The sequence below is a fragment of the Ranitomeya imitator genome, chromosome 2, assembly GCF_032444005.1.
Source record: "Ranitomeya imitator isolate aRanImi1 chromosome 2, aRanImi1.pri, whole genome shotgun sequence".
NCBI classification, from domain to species: Eukaryota; Metazoa; Chordata; class Amphibia; order Anura; family Dendrobatidae; genus Ranitomeya; species Ranitomeya imitator.
In genome coordinates, this window is record NC_091283.1 from 356,464,118 (window position 1) to 356,481,085 (window position 16,968).

General features: G+C 45.0%; 1 protein-coding gene across 1 annotated transcript in view; it reads right to left on the bottom strand.

Moving 5' to 3' along the window:
• Positions 1-15,515, bottom strand: part of LOC138663782 (oocyte zinc finger protein XlCOF6-like) — a 55,981-nt gene extending 40,466 nt beyond the window's left edge. Inside the window, exons 1-6 of the mRNA XM_069750116.1 lie at positions 15,474-15,515; positions 10,131-10,265; positions 9,829-10,008; positions 9,622-9,745; positions 9,467-9,555; positions 9,180-9,270 (exon numbers count right to left, since the gene is read on the bottom strand). Coding sequence (XP_069606217.1) covers positions 9,180-9,270; positions 9,467-9,555; positions 9,622-9,745; positions 9,829-10,008; positions 10,131-10,202 — 556 coding nt within the window. The 5' untranslated portion in view covers positions 10,203-10,265; positions 15,474-15,515. The remainder of the gene's footprint in view (positions 1-9,179; positions 9,271-9,466; positions 9,556-9,621; positions 9,746-9,828; positions 10,009-10,130; positions 10,266-15,473) is intronic.
• Positions 15,516-16,968: the final 1,453 nt, after the last annotated feature.

Below are 16,968 nucleotides of genomic sequence, written 5' to 3' on the forward strand. Positions count from 1 at the left end.
TGATTTGGTTAATTGGTCTTCTGCTGCTGTGGAAGCTTTTCAGGAGTTGAAGCGTCGTTTTTGTTCTGCCCCTGTGTTGTGTCAGCCAGATGTTTCTCTTCCGTTCCAGGTCGAGGTTGATGCTTCTGAGATTGGAGCAGGGGCGGTTTTGTCACAGAGAGGTTCTGATTGCTCAGTGATGAAACCATGTGCTTTCTTTTCCAGGAAGTTTTCGCCCGCAGAGCGTAATTATGATGTGGGCAATCGAGAGTTGCTGGCCATGAAGTGGGCATTCGAGGAGTGGCGTCATTGGCTTGAAGGAGCTAAGCATCGCGTGGTGGTATTGACTGATCATAAGAACTTGACTTATCTCGAGTCTGCCAAGCGCTTGAATCCTAGACAGGCCCGTTGGTCGTTATTTTTTGCCCGCTTCGACTTTGTGATTTCGTACCTTCCGGGCTCTAAAAATGTGAAGGCGGATGCTCTGTCTAGGAGTTTTGTGCCCGACTCTCCGGGTTTATCTGAGCCAGCGGGTATCCTCAAGGAAGGAGTCATTGTGTCTGCCATCTCCCCTGATTTGCGGCGGGTGCTGCAAAAATTTCAGGCGAATAAACCTGATCGTTGTCTAGCAGAGAAACTGTTCGTCCCTGATAGGTGGACTAATAAACTTATCTCTGAACTTCATTGTACTGTGTTGGCTGGTCATCCTGGAATCTTTGGTACCAGAGAGTTAGTGGCTAGATCCTTCTGGTGGCCATCTCTGTCACGGGATGTACGTACTTTTGTGCAGTCCTGTGGGATTTGTGCTCGGGCTAAGCCCTGCTGTTCTCGTGCCAGTGGGTTGCTTTTGCCCTTGCCGGTCCCAAAGAGGCCTTGGACACATATTTCGATGGATTTCATTTCTGACCTTCCCGTTTCTCAAAAGATGTCAGTCATTTGGGTGGTCTGTGATCGCTTTTCTAAAATGGTCCATCTGGTGCCCTTGGCTAAATTGCCTTCCTCCTCTGATTTGGTACCTTTGTTCTTTCAGTATGTGGTTCGGTTGCATGGCATTCCTGAGAATATTGTTTCTGACAGAGGTTCCCAGTTTGTTTCAAGGTTTTGGCGAGCCTTTTGTGGTAGGATGGGCATTTTCCTCGGCTTTCCATCCTCAGACTAATGGCCAGACCGAACGAACCAATCAGACCTTGGAAACATATCTGAGATGTTTTGTTTCTGCAGACCAGGATGATTGGGTGTCCTTTTTGCCGTTGGCTGAGTTCGCCCTTAATAATCGGGCCAGCTCGGCTACCTTGGTTTCTCCATTTTTTTGCAATTCTGGGTTCCATCCTCGTTTCTCTTCAGGACAGGTTGAGTCTTCGGACTGTCCTGGTGTGGATTCTGTGGTGGATAGGTTGCAGCAGATCTGGACTCAGGTAGTGGACAATTTGATCTTGTCCCAGGAGAAAGCTCAACTTTTCGCTAATCGCAGACGCCGTGTGGGTCCCCGACTTCGTGTTGGGGATCTGGTTTGGTTATCTTCTCGTCATATTCCTATGAAGGTTTCCTCTCCTAAATTTAAACCTCGTTTTATTGGTCCGTATAGGATTTCTGAGGTTCTCAATCCTGTGTCTTTTCGTTTGACCCTCCCAGACTCCTTTTCCATACATAATGTATTCCATAGGTCGTTGTTGCGGAGATACGTGGCACCTATGGTTCCATCTGTTGAGCCTCCTGCTCCGGTTTTGGTGGAGGGGGAATTGGAGTATATTGTGGAGAAGATTTTGGATTCTCGTGTTTCTAGACGGAAACTCCAGTATCTGGTTAAATGGAAGGGTTATGCTCAGGAAGATAATTCCTGGGTTTTTGCCTCTGATGTTCATGCTTCCGATCTTGTTCGTGCCTTTCATGCGGCTCATCCTGGTCGGCCTGGGGGCTCTGGTGAGGGTTCGGTGACCCCTCCTCAAGGGGGGGGTACTGTTGTGAATTCTGTGGCTGAATTCACTCCTGTGGTCACAAGTGGTACTGCAGCTTCTGAGCTTCCTCCCTCAGGTGTTCTGGTGAGCTCGTTAACTGCTTCATTACTTAACTCCGCCTGATGCTGCTATCCTTGCTCCTTGTCAATGTTTCAGTGTTGGATCTGAGCTTCTCCTGATTGTTCCTGTGACCTGCTGCTCTGTATAGCTAAGTGCTTTTTGCTTTTTTTGTTGCTTTTTTTCTGTCCAGCCTGTCTTTTGTTTTGCTGGAAGCTCTGAGACGCAAAGGGTGTACCGCCGTGCCGTTAGTTCGGCACGGTGGGTTTTTTTTGCCCCCTTTGCGTGGTTTTGCTTTAGGGTTTTTTGTAGACTGCAAAGTTCGCTTTACTGTCCTCGCTCTGTCCTAGAATATCGGGCCCCACTTTGCTGAATCTATTTCATCCCTACGTTTTGTCTTTTCATCTTACTCACAGTCATTATATGTGGGGGGCTGCCTTTTCCTTTGGGGAATTTCTCTGGGGCAAGTCAGGCCTATTTTTCTATCTTCAGGCTAGCTAGTTTCTTAGGCTGTGCCGAGTTGCCTAGGTAGTTGTTAGGCGCAATCCACAGCCGCTTTTAGTTGTGTTTAGGATAGGATCAGGTGTGCAGTCTACAGAGTTTCCACGTCTCAGAGCTCGTTCTTGTATTTTTGGGTATTTGTCAGATCACTGTGTGCGCTCTGATCGCTATGCACACTGTGTTTCTGGATTGCCTTCATAACACCTGTCATTAGCAAACATAACACTATGGCTTCTCACAAGGTCATCTCTCTTTCTATCTCTGTGTCCTAGGACAGTACCCTCACGGCAGGCAGTGCGAGCCTTTTTACAGGTGTCTGTATTTACTGTGACTCCGGGCTCTGGATGCTGCTGTGCTTCGGGTATAGATGTGGGCAAGCAACTTTCAATCTCCAGCCCTCCGGTTTCTGCTGTGGGGCATACAGTCCCACAGAGCCTCAGACTCCCGGTGTCCGGTTCCTGTGCTTCAGCATGGAGGGAGCCCAGTCTCAGCTCCCCTCCAGCTCCTCACTTCTCCTGTGCTCCTTCCTCCTTCATTGTCTGCTACAGACTACACTATCTCCTCCTCCAAGCCAGAATATATATATCTATATATATAATTGTCTAAGGGTTTTTCTGTCTGTCTGTCTGTCCTGGAAATCCCGGCTCTCTGATTGGTCGAGGCCGCCAGGCCTCGACCAATCAGAGACCGGCACAGCATCGACGTAGAAATCCCGCGTCTCTGATTGGTCGAGGCCGCCAGGCCTTGACCAATCAGCAACGGGCACAGCGACGATGATGTCATAAAGGACGTAGACATCTCACGTTTCTGATTCAGCGACGGGCACAGTATCGACGTAGATGTCATAATGGTTGCCATGGCGACGATGATGTCATAAAGGTTGCCTCGACCAATCAGCGACGGGCACAGTCTGCCGCGAATTCTGGAATCATCATTGTCCATATACTACGGGGACATGCATATTCTAGAATACCCGATGCGTTAGAATCGGGCCACACTCTAGTATATATATATATATATATATATATATATATATATACATACATACATACATACATACACATATATATATATATATATATATATATATATATACACACATATATATACATATATATATATATGTATATAAAGGAGTTCCCCTGAAACCGTGTCTAGAGCGAGCTCCCCCTTCTGGCCTGGTGTCAGAACATGTTGCATGTATTGTGCTACCTGTTAAAGGGATCCTCCTCATTTCCAGGCATGGCATCACCCTCCCTGAAAGGAAGGCAATACCACTGTGGTACCCGAACTCCTGGGGTGCCACAGATGTGCCTAAACAGTGGAAACCCCTCAAATCACACCATTTTGGGAACTAGACCCCTTTGGGACCTTATCTAGATGTGTATTGAGCACCATGAAACCCCAGGTGCTTCAGAGAAGTGTAGAACGTTAAGCCGTGAAAATTTTTCCCACAAAAATCTTTTTTAGCTACAAATTTTCACAAGGGCAAAATGAGAAAATGGACCCTAACGTTTGTTGTGTGCAATTTCTCCTGAGTTCACCAAAACCGCATATGTGGTCGAAAACTACTTCTGAGGCACAGTGCAAAGCTCAGAAGGGAAGTAGCGCCATATTACAGTGCAGATTTTGCTGCACTGGTTTGAGGGTGCCATATTACATTGTCAGAGCCCTTGAGGTGCCAGAACAACAGAACCCGCATAAGTGACCCCATTGCAGGGGTGCAATGATTATACTGACACCATAGGTGTGTCAAACCTTTATACCATTGGGCAGTGAATAAAAAATAATTTACATTTTTACGACCAAAATTGTGTGTTAGCCCCAAATTTTACATTTTCACACTGGTAAATGGGTAAAAATGGCAACAGAACTTGCCCCACAATTTTTGTTGAATGTAGAAATACCGCATATGTGGCTGTACAATACTACTTTGCGATACGGAGAGACTCGGGAGGGACGGAGCGCTATTTGCCTCCTGGAGCCCAGATTTTCCTAGACCAGTTTGCGGATTCCATATAAAGAGACCTTAGGAGCTAGAAAAGCAGAATCCCCCTCAAGTGACCCCATTTTGGAAATTATACCCCTTTGGGAATTTATGTACAGTTGTAGTGAAGATTTTCACTCCATGGTGTTTTCCAGAAACAGGGAGCATTGGATGTTGCCGAGAGAAAATTGCAAACTGCAGTTATAGTGACCAAAATGCTGTAGTGACCAGGACATTATTCCCATTTCGTGCTTCTGGAGACAGGCACCTGTAAATTAGGCGGGCTCTCATCACTACAGAAATGCCAAACATGTGGGCACTAAATGTGGTTTAGGCACACTGGAGCTCAGAAGAGAGGGAGAGCATTTGGATTTGGAAGTAGAGAATTTGGTGAATTCCTTTAGGGGAGCGAGGAGCCATTTTGCTTTTCCAGAGCCTTTGTGCTACCAGTAAGGTGTAAGCCCCCTATATTTCCTTTAACAGATGACAAATCTGAGTGGGAACTTGCTTTTTTATGTGGATTGAGTTGAAGCTTTTATTTGGAACATTTTACATAATGCAGGAATATAGAATAACACTGGCGCTCACCCTAGAAAGCAATACTCCTCAGCTGCTGGAATCAAACAAAGTAGTGCCCACCCGTATATGTGTAACTTATAAAACAAAATATATACTACGTCAAATATATACTATGTCACTGGGCAATATACTACGTCGCTGGGCAATATACTAAGTGGCTGGGCAATATACTACGTGGCTGGGCAATATACTATGTAGCTGGGCAATATACTACGTGGCTGGGCAATATACTACGTGGCTGGGCTATATACTACGTGGACATGCATATTCTAGAATACCCGATGCGTTAGAATCGGGCCACCACCTAGTATATATATAAAAAAACATAAAAATCTATGCGAAACTAGTTTGTCACTACTTTCCCCCACTAAAACCCACCAAGTGGTGTATTCATAAATGATGTTAACAAACTATTAAAATGCGAATAGTTCCAGTTCTTGATTTAGACCCTTAGGGGCCAGGCTACCCAGGGTAAAAATCCAGTGCGTTTCCGCCCTGGACATATTCCTAATAAATTCCCCTCTCTTGGGTTTTGATGGACCCTTTGAATGCCAGTAAAGAGCAGCCCTTTAGTTGATTTATTATGTCTGTCTACAAAATGCTGTGATAAAGGGTGTCCTGTATAGCCCTTTTGGATATTCTTCAGGTGTTCCTTAATCCGTGTCATAAGGCAACGTTTGGTCCGTCCCACATAAAGTTTATTGCAGGGGCATTGGATCAGATAAATAACACCTGTTGAAAAGCAAGTGATGTTTTCCTTAATAGTAAATTTATTATTTCCATTTGCATCCTTGAATGTGAGCTGCCGTGCTTTTTTAAAACTAAACTGGCCATAGGCAATAGGGCAAGGCGGCCATGGACATCCTCACAATCGAATGTAAAATATTAGTTTTAAAACCGCAGCCCCGGTCATCTGCAATCAGCAAGTAAACCTTCAGCAGCGCACCGCACGCTGCAGCACCCAACACATATAGGTAAGCTGATAGCTACAGGTGTCTCTTTGGTGACAGGATTACGGGCTTATTATGCGGGCAGTTTGTGGAGTTGTCTCATTTTTAAACCATTGTTACTATCATTCTACTAATTGGAGTAGAACTACTGCTTTGCTTGGCATTTAATCCTTGGGTCACTCTGTAGGGTTTTTTCTTCTTTCTCCTCAAGCGCGGTATCTATTTGGTTTTATATTTTACATAATGTTTGGGATCACATTTATCCGGCGCTGTACGCTGACCATTTACTTTGGGGTTTCCATGTAAATCTCTGAGTTACATTATTCAGACGCAACCACCAAGGGATACATTCAGTAAAATGAGGCAGCAGATTTACTCTGGACTCCATCTGGCCTCTGTTAAGCGGTATACTTTTGAGAAGTGCACAAAACTGTGGCTGCAAGCACTTTTATTCAATCCTAAAAAGATGGACACCGCCAGATCACAGGTCAGACGACATCCACAGTGCCTCCATCTGCCTCATTATAGGGAATCTTCCGCCGGGGGTTCTGTCTGAATCATGGATTTTAGAGATTTACATGGAAACCCCGGTGTAAGTGCTCAGTGCAGAGTACAGGATAAATGTGCGCCAAGCCTTACTGCGATCTTTGGGAGGCAGAATGAAAAAATCTACATGTGAAGAACTGGTTTTATTTATTTTTTACACCGTACCTCGTGCGGTATAAGTGATTAGGCGATTTTATTCTTTGGGTCGGTGCAATTGCAGCGATACCAGATTTATATTGAGTTTTTATGTTTGGCTGCTGTCACACACTAAAAGACACTTTTTATTTCGAAAACTAGTTTTTGCATCACCATATTTTGAGAGCTATAATATTTTTATATTTCAGCCAACAGAGTCATCTGAGGGCTTGTTTTTTGCGGGACCAGCTTTTATTGGTACCATTGGTACCATTTTCGGGCACATAATTGCTTTCTATTCTGATTTTTGGGAGACAGAATGAACAAGAAACAGCAATTTAGGAATTGCTTTTTGTTTTTTTTAATCCGTTCCACGTGTAGTAAAATTGGTAAGACCGCTTTTTTCTTGGGGTCAGTACCATTACAGCGATATTTCATTTATATCTTTGCACTTCTTTATTCTGAGAGCTATAACTTTTTTATTTTTCGGTTGACGGAGCTGTATGGTGGCTTGTTTTTTGGGGGACAAGATGTCGTTTTCAGCGGGACCATTTTTATGTACATCCGTCTTTTTGATCACATTTTATTGCACGTTTTGTTTGGCGGCATGATGATAAAGCATTGTCTTTTGCCTCTTTTTGTTTTTACGGTGTTCACTGAAGGGGTTAACTAGTGGGACAGTCTTATAGAGTAGGTCATTACGAACGCGATGATACCAAACGTGTACTTTTACAATTTTTTTATTTACATAAATAAATGCATTTATTGGTAATATATATATATATATTTTTTTTCCTTTATTTACGGATTTTGTTTTAAAAAAATATCTTTAAACATTCTAATATTTTTTACTTTTCTACGTTGTCCCAATATGGAACATTACTATAATGCATCAGATAGCATTGCAGAGTATCAGATCAGGATCTGACACGCAGGGAAGGAGGCATGCTCACAGCAGACACTCACAAACCACCTTCCCTGCAGGACCCAGAATTACCTGGCAGCCAACTTGGTGCTGGAGGTCTCAATGGAGACCATCAGGACAACATGATCACATCACGTTGTCCTGATGGAAGTGTGCAGGGAGCCCCGTCCCTGTGCGATGCTCCTCTATGCTGCTGTCACAACTGACAGCAGCATCAGAAGGGCTAAATGCTCAGATTCAGTGCTAGCACCGATCGTGGGCGTTGCTGCAGGATGTCAACTGTTACATGCAGCTGACACCTGCAAGCGATCGCTGCAGCGCTCAGCGTGTGGCCGCACCGTACATATATTTCTGTTTGCGGGAACGCACCTCCCACAGAGCAGTATATGTATGGCGCATGTCGGGAAGGGGTTAAAGTTAACCTGTCACCAGGTTTGGCTGAAATGAGATACGGCCACCACCTTTCAGGGCTGGTTTGCAGCATTTTATTATGCTGTTAGTCTGTTCTAACCCGACCTGTAAGAGAAGAAAAATAACTTATTCTACTCACCTGTAAGGTGGTCTGGTCCGAGGGGTGTCGCTCTTCTTGGTTTGGTGCCTCCCATCTGCTTACAATCGCCATCCTCCTTCTTGCTTCGTATGGACGACATGTCCCTGCATCATCCACAGCTTCCCCGGCATCGTGCTCCTGTGCAGACGTACTTCTCTGACCTGTTGAGGGCAAAGCAAAGTACTGCAGTGCGCAGGCGCTGGGGATCTCTGACCTTTCCTTGTGCTTGCGCACTGCAGTACTTTGCTCTGCTCTCAACAGGGCAGAGAAGTACGCCTGCACAGGAGCGTGATGCTAAGAAGACTGTGTGGATAACACAGGGATGTGTCATCCACACGAATAAAGAAGGATGGCGACCATACGAAGATGGGAGGCAGCAGACGAAAAAGAGCGACACCCCTCGGACCACCCTGCAGGTGAGTGTAATAAAAGATATTTTTAATCTCTTACAGGTTAGGGACAGATATACAGCATTATAGAATGCTGTATATCAACCCTGAAAGGTGGTGGCTGTATCTCATATCGGGCAAACCTGGTGACATTATGTGTTGTGGATCATAATAGCAAAGTTTGCTCAAAAAGACTGGACTTGGTCTTGTAGGGACCATATGAGCACAGAAGTGAGAGAAGGTAGATTCATTCAGTAAGATATAAGGAAGGTAACAGCATTACCCTCAGCTTTCTCTTAGAGGCCATCATATTTTTCTTCAAATGATTTTCTAACTTGTTAGCTTTTTCTACATACGCAGTCATTAGACTTTGTAGTTTACAGATCAGGGCAGGTAAGGTGAGCATCTTCTAATTTCAAGGGGACGGTGGATACTCCAGTTTGTAAGCTCCATATAAGAAGGAATTTCAGTGCCAAAGTAATTGGAAAAGTTTAGAGTGGAGGAACATGTACGGGGTCTAACGGCACAATGGTGAACATATGATTGTGATATGTCTGGACTACACCACCGATAAAGCAGTGAAAGCTGATGACTAAGACAAATCTCTGACTGTATTTACTACTCACCTTGGTGATTATCTGTAGGAATCTGCTCTTTGCTCTGCTCATCCCCCCTCACACATTTTTCAGTAGTATTAATGTTGGTCAGATCGTTACCCTGAAACAAATTTTGCACAAGTCACAGACAGATGGAGAAGTCACATCAATGATCAGCTCTAATCCTGCCATCGCCACCGTTCTCATTACACAAGTATAAAACATATAATACTGGTGGATAAAACAAGACTGAGCACAAGACCTTCACAGCCAACTATATATCATAGGGGAGATCTCATAACACCTTCTCTACCTACCTGATGAACATTGGGATCTTCTTGTTTACAGTCCTGTGGAAGAAGAGGACGGGGACATCTCTCTGGTGTTGTCCTCTTACTGGATAGATCTGAAAGAAACACATTTGTGACATACAAATAATTATAGGCTGTGTGTATTTAGTTCTGTCTATTACCTGGTGATGAGAGGGGCTGGGGAACCTCCATCATAACATCCTTGTACAGATCTTTGTGTCCTTCTAAATACTCCCACTCCTCCATGGAGAAATAGACGGTGACATCCTGACACCTTATAGGAACCTAACACATACAATGATACCGTTACCCCCCCGATCCATTTATAGGGTTACTGTATAAGGCCCGAGTATTCCCAGCAGTGTCACCTCTCCAGTCAGCAGCTCAATCATCTTGTAGGTGAGTTCTAGGATCTCCTGGTCATTGATGTCCTCATATATCAGGGGGTGAGGTGGAGGCCCCGTAATTGGGCTCAGGGGTCTTCCCCATCCCTCAGAAGTAGGGACCTCACAGTACTCACTAGAGGTTTTCTTCACTACTGTGTAATCCTGGTTATGGAGAGACACATTAATAATTCTCACTACAGACATTTCCAGAGTCCTCACCTCTCCAGTTCTGTCCATCTGTTATAGATAATATGATATAATGTGGCATTATCAGAATCTCTCACCTCTCCAGTAAGCCTGAAGAGAATCTCTAGGTTAAGTTGTAATAGCATGTCCACCATTTTGTCCTTGTCCATATCCAACCTTTATTGGTAAATCAGGAAAAGATCTCCACTGAGAGGATCCAATATTGTAGAGACCTAGATGTGAAGAAGATAAGATCAATATAACATCATAAAGAATCCCATGTAATAATACAAATAATGTAAGAGGAAACATATGATGAGATATAATTTGCAGTTGTATTCTCTAGTCTCGCACGGACTGCAACATAAGTTGAATTGCTGATCAAGTAATCTCCTCCATGTTCCCAATCACTGGCTATGATGGTCATTGCTTCAGCAACTAATTGGCCATAGGTATCACAAGTTTGTTGAAGCTGACCAGGAAATACAGAGACTGATGGAGGACTTGAGCAGTGGTGGCACAGGAGTAGTGTGGAGTCATTAATGTGTTACTTTCTTTACTACGTTCTGGGTTTTTTTTTCCTCACATCTGCTAATAAAACCTATATACTTTAGATCAGACATCAAACTAGTAAAAGAGAAATGATTATGAGCCCATTTTTCTGTAGAAAGAACCTAAATCTTTATTAGGTAAAATAAGTCTAGGTCCAAAAGATGAACATAGCAGTTTAAACTGTGCCATCCATAGTCCACACACAGAGCAAGGCAGGGCTGGCGCCATTCCAGCAAGAGGACAATTATGGGTCGGTGTATGTCTCTACTTCCCAACACTGTTATTACTATTGTTGTATATACAGCTAATAAAGAAATCCCCTAATATATAAATATCTATTAATCCATTTAAAAACAAATCCAAGCAATATGAGATATAGAAAAACACACAATGGTGAGGAGATATGTCGGCTAATATCTGTAGACAGCGGAAATAGATGCCCAGCTGATAATGTGTATAGCTGAAGACTTTTTTTTTTAATTCTATAAAAGGGACCATGTTCATGACATCACACACTCCCAGAATGCTAGAAGGCTCATGCAGTGAGATAAAAACTATCCCCAAATGGTTTATCGCGCATGTATGGCAGCAGCAAGACCTTCCAGGGCGCATGTGCTTGTATTCGAGAGACAAGAGTTCAAGATCGATCTTCGCGCATGTGCACTGGGCCTCAGATAATGTCAGGATGTCTAAACAGTGCCCCGTACTGGTGCATGCGCAGTACGAGTCCATCGACGCTGAGCACACGCCCCAGCTGTCACAGCAACAGTCGGTTGCCTGGTGGAGGCGCCCATACGGCAAAGCAAAAGATGAGATATTGCTGCAGTTTATAAATAATAAGCCACAGCGGGAACCAATAAATGTCGCAGCAGGTGCGATATTATTACCTATAAGGTGTAGTGGGGTGGTGTTCACACCGTGTGATAATGAGGCAGTGACTCAGTAAAGTTCAAAGCAAATGTCTTTGTTGTTCAAAACTCACAAATTAAAAGCAAAGGGTATTGTCCGAATCACAGCCGGGCCAAGACCGGTTGACGTTGGCGACTGCACCACCGTGTCATGCTGAGGGGGCGCCAGGCGTTTGCTTCGTTTGGCTCTGTGTTGCCTTTACACACAAGCTGGACCTTATGGGTCCAGCAAACCAACACTAGCACACCCAACCTTTGCTGCAGGTTTTGTAAATGAGGTCTGTGGCCATGGGCCACTTGTAAGACCCTGCTGGAGGGAGTGAACTGTCCTACTGCCATCCTGTAGTTCACTCCAACAATATAAGCCCATGCCAGGTTTTTTTAAATCTGCCTTGGCGAAATAGTTTGACCAAGTCCAAACTTAGGCAGGGAAGAGGGACAGGGAGTCTTTAAGTGAGTAGTATCCAGCTGGAATTCGAGCGAGTTTGCTCGCATGTGTTTGGTGGGCACCGATCCTGCTAGTGCATTCAGCAAGTGTAGGATAAGATAAGAATATGTTTCCAGCACACCAAACAGTTAAAATGAAAAAAGTTTATTTGGACGTGATTAAGAATAAAACAATAATATACAACCTTACGCATTTCTGGCGCAACCGTGCACCCTTAATGATAGGATATAGTGAGAACACACAGACAGATATAAATAAGGAACAAGCACCAATCAGAGCAAAGAAAAATAATTGATTAATGAAAAACAGCAGCTTTAACCCCTTTCCAACGACAGGTGTAACAGTACACAGATGTCGGACTCCCTCCCTTGGATGTGGGCTCCGGCAGTGAGCCCACATCTTTCACAGGACATGTCAGCTGTTTTGGGTCTTAAGAGCCCTGAGAGTCATGGTTGCAAAACCTGATGTTTAGGGTGCTGCAAAATGACAGTGCGTAGATCTGCCACCTTCATGGCAATGGTCCTGTCAGAGAAGTGATAAGATCCATAATGGATCAAAAAACAGTTTTGATCAGAGCTAATGTCACGAAACTCTTGTCGGGTGTCCCGGAAGCAGAAGCTCCTTTCCTGTCCCTACCACTAGGGGCACCCTAGCTCGCCCTGTTCTCCGGATTACTTCTGATGGTGAAGACACCAGGGCCACGTACCTTGCCTTAGCTCCTGAATCTGCCATCAGTCTGTACCCTTCCCCCACCCAGGGAAGAAGGGAGTAGTAGTGTACCGTAATACACCATCCAGACTAACAAGGTATTTTGAACAGGGATAATGGAAAATACCAAACATATAAATATACTCACACAAACTACAGAAGAATGCACCAGGGAGCGGAGGATGGGGTTAAACTAAAGTAGGAGACGAAAGGGAATAATCACACACTCAAAACCCAGCAACAGTCACAGATACATCCAAAAGCCTTCTCCAATAATAACCACTAACAACCTCCAGCCGTGCAGCATAAGCTATCTCTGACAAAGAGTGATTGCACGTGACCATTACATAGGAGAACTGAGCAGATTAATCCCTGCACTGCTAAAAGAAATTTACACCATTTAAAAGGAATCCGTCACCCCCCAGGATGCATATGACCTATTAATATGGTCATACAGGTAATACAAATGTTACACTAGTCCTACCTGTATGCCTCATATTAATAGTCTTGTGGCTGAGACATCTTATAATCTTTCTTTATGTTAATGATTTATTCCAAACTGCGGGGCATGCGGTGCCTGGATGAAATCACTGACTCTTGTTTTCATTGTAATACTACTCCACCTCCCAAGCGCAGCAGTTCTGGCCCTTGAATCCTACGCCTGCTCCCTGCACTCTAAGAAATACATACCTCATCCTCCCTTCTATGTGCAATACACTCAGGGATCTTCTGCACAGGCGTGGGTGACTACCGCTCCAGTGACCTTCAGTGTGTGCGCCAATAAGGTGCTCTCCTCACTTCCTCCATTCACAGTCATCGCTAGGAACCACGTGTACATTGTGATGACTATGCAGGGAGGAAGGACGTGGGGAGAGCACCTTATCGCCACGCACATAGGAGGTTACTGGAGTGGAAGTCGCCGGCGCCTGGGCAGAAGATCCCTGAGTGCAGCGCCCATAGAACGGAGGATGAGGTATGCATTTCTGAAGGAGCACAGGGCGCAGGTGCGGGAATCCGGGGCCATAACTGACACGCATGGGAGGGGAGTCATAGAGAATGGAGGATGGCAGTACTGTGGGAACATTATACTGTGTGTGAGGGGAATGACGGTACTGGGGGTACATTATACTGTGTAGGGGAATGGCAGTACTGTGGGAACATTATACTGTGTATGGGGGGATGGCGGTACTGTGGGAACATTATACTGTGTGTGGGGGGATGGCGGTACTGTGGGAACATTATACTGTGTGTGGGGGATGGCAGTACTGTGGGAACATTATACTGTGTGTGAGGGGAATGACGGTACTGGGGGTACATTATACTGTGTAGGGGAATGGCAGTACTGTGGGAACATTATACTGTGTGGGGGGGGATGGCGGTACTGTGGGAACATTATACTGTGTAGGGGAATGGCAGTACTGTGGGAACATTATACTGTGTGTGGGGGGATGGCGGTACTGTGGGAACATTATACTGTGTAGGGGAATGGCAGTACTGTGGGAACATTATACTATGTGTGAGGTGATGACGATACTGTGGGAACATTATACTGTGTGATGTGGGATGGCGTTACTGTGGGAACATTATTTTGTGTGTGGGGGGATTACGGTACTGTGAGAATATTATTTTTTGTGTGGGGGATTACGGTACTGTGGCAACATTATAATGTGCAGGTGCATGGCAGTATAAGGAGAACATTATATTGTGTGAGGGATTCCAGTGCTGTGAGAACATTATACTGTGTGTGGGGCATCATACATACTGCATAATGGGCATAATGTCGTCATTACATTGTGTGAGGGCAAAGAAAGAGTCACCGTACTATTAGAGCATATGGTTTGCTAAGGCCTCTTTCACACTTCAGTCTTCTTGCATCAGTCAAAATCCGTTTTCGCAACGGAGCGATGGATCCGTCAAAAATAGTGAAAAACGGAAACAATGGATTTTGTTGCATTCGTTTTTTCATCTCTTTCTTCCGTTTTTTTCGACTGATATGTTTTTTCATATCTCCAAATGGGAGGCTCCCAAACGTGATTGGCTACTGGAAAATAATGGAAACCTATATATTGAGTGTTTTACCACCCCATCTTTGAGAGGTTGTAGAGCAAGTGGCAGAAATGGAAGGAGTTCTAGCAAATATTGTGACCATCTATGCGGATTTTGCTTTTGAGGCCAATAGGCAGGCTGGTAGGCTTCTTGCTTGTATGCTTCTTGCTGGCACATTGAGGAATGAAGCTACATGGCAGGTGTATATAGATTTTGGCTGTCTGGCCAATTGGCTTCTATATACAGATTTTGAGCATGCTCAGTGTAAAAAAACGGAATCCGTCACTGGATTCCGTCATTTGATGGACAGCGACAGATCCTGCGCCCATAGGCTTCCATTCTAGCCAACGACGGACGCCGCTGGATCCGTCGCTGTCCGACTTTTCGACGCAGACAAAAAACGTTACTTTGTCCGTCCTCTCCAGACGACGGATAAACAAATTCCGGACGGATCCAGCGCACGACGAATGAAACGTGAGGCCATCCGTCATAATCCGTCACTGATACAAGTCTATGAGAAAAAGACGGATTCAGCGGGCAAATTCGCTGGATCCGTTTTTTTTTCACAAAACGACGGATTTTGACTGAAACAAAAAGACTTGAAGTGTGAAAGAGGCCTTACATCCTGTTTTTCATAGGTGGGTCGTATAAACCTATTACAGGAAACAGAGCAACAACTTTATGATTTTTATAAAGTGACTTCACCAACCCCCCCAAATAATCTCAGTACTGAAGGGGTTAATGCCCCTTGCGCCCAGTAATGAGGAACCTCCACATACCTCAACCTGCAGAGCCGCACACCACATATACAGTCCAGTCTGGAATGGAATTGTTCCTGTGAGGGGACGGTCCCAGGAAGGTGCAAGGTGCAGGGCCACCTCCATCACCAGATATGAGGAAGCAGCTGTGGCTGCTGGTGAGGAGATAAGGCTTTTCTATATTGACAATGTGAGGAGGCTGCATAATGGAGCTGTGTGGAGATGTGAATGATGAGCGTGACGGCTACATAGAAATACATTACACTGTCATGCTGAAGTCATGACATAGGGTATACGTGAGTTCCGTGACCTGGAAAAAATTACCCCAACCCCCTTAAACAGATCTCTTAACAATCTAAAGAATAAACTTCTAACGTACTCAAAACAGCAGACGGAGACATATGTTGGATTTAATTGGCCACAGCAGCCATTTTATTAAATAAAAGATAACAGAACTTTTATGACAACCCAGAATAGGAGGGGCGGTCCTCGAAGCCCCAAAGTTATAAAAAACTCAGTATCCCAAAAACTCCACAATGTTCAGCCCAGGATGAGTCTTACCCCCAGCCGTAAAGCACCAGCTCAGGGATAGATAACAACCAATCCTGGTCCACCGAACCCACCCCCATGCCAGGGGTCCATAAATCCACCTCACGCGGAATAACCGTACCGCGCCTTGTTAAATTCTCTCATGGGGTGTCCAGGACCTCTCAAGATCCCCACCCCATTGAACCACGATTTACCATTTCCACCGACTTCGAGGACCTCCACCCCTGCCACGAACACGAATGGCCTGACACCTTAGCCATTCATGTCCCTCCACACCTTCAAGCTTAATTCAATGCCACTACGGATAGCCAAACACCACATATCATTACCCACCGCGTTCAGGTGCACGCCATCAGCTCTCCAGTAAGCTCCTTGACCCGATTCCAAGTCCACATGTCTCACGGCCAACGCGCCATTCCTCACCATAAACCGAGATATGGCCCTGTTTATTTTAATCCGGGCCCTGTTCACCCCCTCGTGTGATCTAGCACCTCTCCATCTTTTACGGGGAATGATGTCGGACCACACCAACAACACTTTTGGAAACATGACCCAGAACCTCAGGATATCGAATTTGATATCCTTAATCAGCTCCCTACAAGACCGTTTAGCCAAATCATTCCCCCCTAAATGTATCACCACGATCTCCGGCACTCTATCCAGTCTAACAAAACGATGAAATTCAGGTAACCATTCCTTCCACACCATCCCCCTTTTACCGATCCATCGTAAAGTCACTGTCTCTCGAGAAAGACCCAACTGACGACCGTCCGGACGAACCGCAGCACGCAACGCAGCCCATACAACATACGAATGCCCCATGATCCAGACGAGCATCGGATCAGGCCCTGCAACACAGAAAGAAAGGCAACAAACAATTAACTTAACACAGCTTCTAACTCACAATAGGTTTCGGCGAACATACGACTGGAATCTTGAAGATTCCCACCTCCCAATTCTCCGAACC